Genomic DNA, 3294 nt, shown 5'->3' with positions numbered 1-3294 from the left:
TTTATTTTTTTCCTGGTAAAAAAATGTTCTACTGCTGTTCTTAACTTACAAGATACAGCATTTGCCCTCTTGCTGACTGGAATCTTCATTTAATGTCAAAGAACTTTAAAAAAAAAAAAAAAAAAAATCAGCTGAAATTGAAGAAAATTCTTTAGTGTTTTCTTTAGGACCCAGAGTATGATTCAGCTTTGCTGTACTTCTGTGTTTGTGGATAAGCCCCATTCGGGAAGGAGACACTGAAGTGTTGAAAGTATAAATGGCTTGCCCTTCATCACCTAAGAACTGCATGATAAAGATACAAGTCTGAAATTTCTTCATCCTCGTGCAAGCTGTTTTCCATATTTTGTTTCAAATGCTAACTAAAATTCTCTACTTCTAGTAGAACAGGACCCCACAGGGTTTTACTGAGTTTTGATTCTTATAATTAATATTATAATTACTCTAAAATGGATTTCATAACTTGGTGGTGATATGGTCACTTTGTTCCTGGATGAAACTTTTGGTTCTTAGCTACATTATTATTCTCTTTGGAGGTCTTTTTTTTTTTTTTTTTCTCCAACTCATGCTAGCATATTCTATTTAAGGCTGATTATTTATTTTTCTTTCTGTTTTGCTGTTATTTCAGCTCAGTAGAGCAAGTTTCTAACATACAGTACTGCTAAAGAGAAGAAAACATTAATAAAAGGGCTTTTTTTGTTAAAAAAAAAAAAAGGGCAAAAAGCAAGTTGAAACCTAGTATCTCATACAAGGGAACATACGGCTTTAATCCAATAGCATTTTTAGCTTGAAGAAAAAAAAATTGTCTGTGTTTATGCTCATCTGACTTATTTTTGTCTGTCCTGCTGCTATCCCCCTGTTCCTTCATATTTCTGAAGTCTGTGTTTTTCATGGCTATAATCACACACAGAAGGAGCTTCAAATGAGGATGTGGTGAGAGAGAAGCAGGAAATCTTGCAGGCTTTGGATTCCAGCTACATTCTAAATCTTGCTTCATAAGCAATTTAATAAATCAAATAGGTTATATGATGACAAGTATTGTATGGAACTGAGAAAAGAGTGAAAAAAATGCCGAAGTCCCTGAATTTTACAAGTCAGTGTTGTCTTTTCATTCTCAGTAACTATTTATAGTTGTATTCAAGTTGTGCTTTTGTATAGAAATTAGGTCCCACCTTTAGTATTTCTATAAAATAAGATTCTGTCCACATCCATCTGGTTACTACTGAAATGCAGTGAAATAAAGTCCAAGTTTTAAACATTCTTAACATTAGTGCTTGCCCTTTTGAATAGGTGTTTTGAATACTGACTGATACTTGGTTCCCTAAAATTCTACTTGCTGAAAGGCCACAAGCTTTCAACTTTTTTTTATAATGATTAGTAGTGTTTGTGACACTTGCTGTGGAGAATAAGGATAATTGGTTAAAAGAGAAAGGGATTAGAGGGCATTATTTAAAAGATAACTCCCTACAGGTAACAGTTGTACAGTAGTTCTGCTGTGTATGATTTATTGGAAATTTCAGGTTTTTAAAATACCATGTTTCTAGTACTGGATTGACTGCCTTGGTAAATTTTTGAATAATTAGCATGATAATCATAATATGCTTGTAAAAATTCTTCAAATGGGACAGAGTTTCATTTTTTCTAATATAAAAAAATGTTCTAAATCTTAGTAATTAAGAAACTAAATGACAGGGTAATATTGATGACGGTATTAGTTTTTGTTCTTGTTTTCAGGTTTTGTTTTGTTTTCTTTCTGTGCATGTCATCAATTAAGTAGTAGGTTTTTGAGTGGTGATCTTCTTAATTTCTCCAGAAAAAGTTCGGGAAATACAGGAAAAACTTGAAGCCTTCATAGAAGCCCTCCATCAAGAAAAGTAGATTGTTAAGCAGGTAATCATGCTTTGAACATGGAAAGTTCGCTACGTTTTTCTCATTGTACAATATGAAATGGTTAACCTCTTCTAGGTGCATGTTTTCATACAGACTTTGTGAAAATTCTTGTGTTGTTTTATTCCATGCCTGGTTGCTGTTTGCTTCTAATGTGCAAAACTGTACTTTCAGCTTTTATGCTACAAGCAGATGTGAAACTTAGTAGAAATACAGTTACGGGGTAGTTACTCAGGTATTGTGAAACACTGGAGGCTATTTGATTACTCTCAGTTCATTTATTTAATCTATGTTAAGAGCAAGAAGGCACAACTAGCAGGAATCAAAATTAAGGGAACACTTTTGTCTATAAAAGCATTTTGCTTTTTTTTGTTAGCAAAAATATCTGCATGCAGGTAATTTCCAAATTTTTTCTTTCTGTTTTCTCAAAAATGTAAGCTGAAGTGCTGTCATACATCTGCACACATTTTAAAATAATCTTCTTTCTGTTTCAACAGCAACTTTACACAAGAATGCAGCCTTTTCCAGGATACTTTGCACAAAGACAAATGAATAGATGCAGCTTTTGTGTCCCATTCTCTTTCCTGTCTTTTGGAGAGCATCCTGAAATGTTGGAGAAGAAAATAATGTCTCATGGGATTGAAAAGTTCAGTTAAAAGCCACCTGCTCCTTAAATTTTTGAAGCTACGTGCACATGACAGAAGAATCTGACTTGTGTTTCAATGAGATAGCTTGCTAAAGTTGTACATTTAAGGTTTATTTTCCTCCTGAAAGGAAAAGCTCTACCTTGCATGGTAGAGCTGGATCAGATTCATAAAATGATTTTATCTGTTGTCATTTTCTTGCCTGCAAGTGATCCTGGGAGTTTGACATAAAGTTTTAGTATTCATTTGTACATTAAACCACCCTTCTAAGTAATGCTGTTTGTATTTGTTATGCTCTGTGTTGAAACATTCTGTGGTCTGGTACAGATTTAAAAGCATGGTATTCAGATATTGAGAGGAAGTTGTGGATTTTGTTAAACTCCTGAATTCTTGAGAGACATCATCTATGCAGTTCCTGTAATGCTTTCAAGTGGAAGTACAGACTGCTGTTCACTGACACCTTAAAAGGTTTGGCTCAGGAAATAATGTCAACAGCTGCTTCTCTTGCCCCTTCTTTCTCCATACATGTTGTTCCTCGTGAATCACAGCCCATTACATTTCATTGCTGGGGTTGCACAGGCTTTCTGATTTCCTTGTTAACTCCTCCTTTCACCACAGGTACAAAGTAACCTGGTCGAATATATGTGAAATGTAGAAAGATTCTCCATACAATCCCAACTTTTCCAACCTCCTGAACTAAAAAAGGAAAAAAATGTATTTAATTTCATTTTTCTAATAGCTACTGTAAGACCAAAATTGCTTTTAA

General features: G+C 34.1%; 1 protein-coding gene across 1 annotated transcript in view; it reads left to right on the top strand.

Annotated features, from left to right (window-relative positions):
- Positions 1-2842, top strand: part of OPA1 (optic atrophy 1 (autosomal dominant)) — a 51460-nt gene extending 48618 nt beyond the window's left edge. The window contains exons 28-29 of the mRNA XM_008938868.1: positions 1811-1887; positions 2382-2842. Coding sequence (XP_008937116.1) covers positions 1811-1875 — 65 coding nt within the window. The 3' untranslated portion in view covers positions 1876-1887; positions 2382-2842. The remainder of the gene's footprint in view (positions 1-1810; positions 1888-2381) is intronic.
- Positions 2843-3294: the final 452 nt, after the last annotated feature.

Source organism: Merops nubicus, unplaced genomic scaffold (genome assembly GCF_000691845.1).
Source record: "Merops nubicus isolate BGI_N331 unplaced genomic scaffold, ASM69184v1 scaffold35330, whole genome shotgun sequence".
NCBI lineage: Eukaryota > Metazoa > Chordata > Aves > Coraciiformes > Meropidae > Merops > Merops nubicus.
The sequence above is the reverse complement of the archived record's forward strand: the minus strand, read 5'-3'. Positions and strand labels throughout refer to the sequence as shown.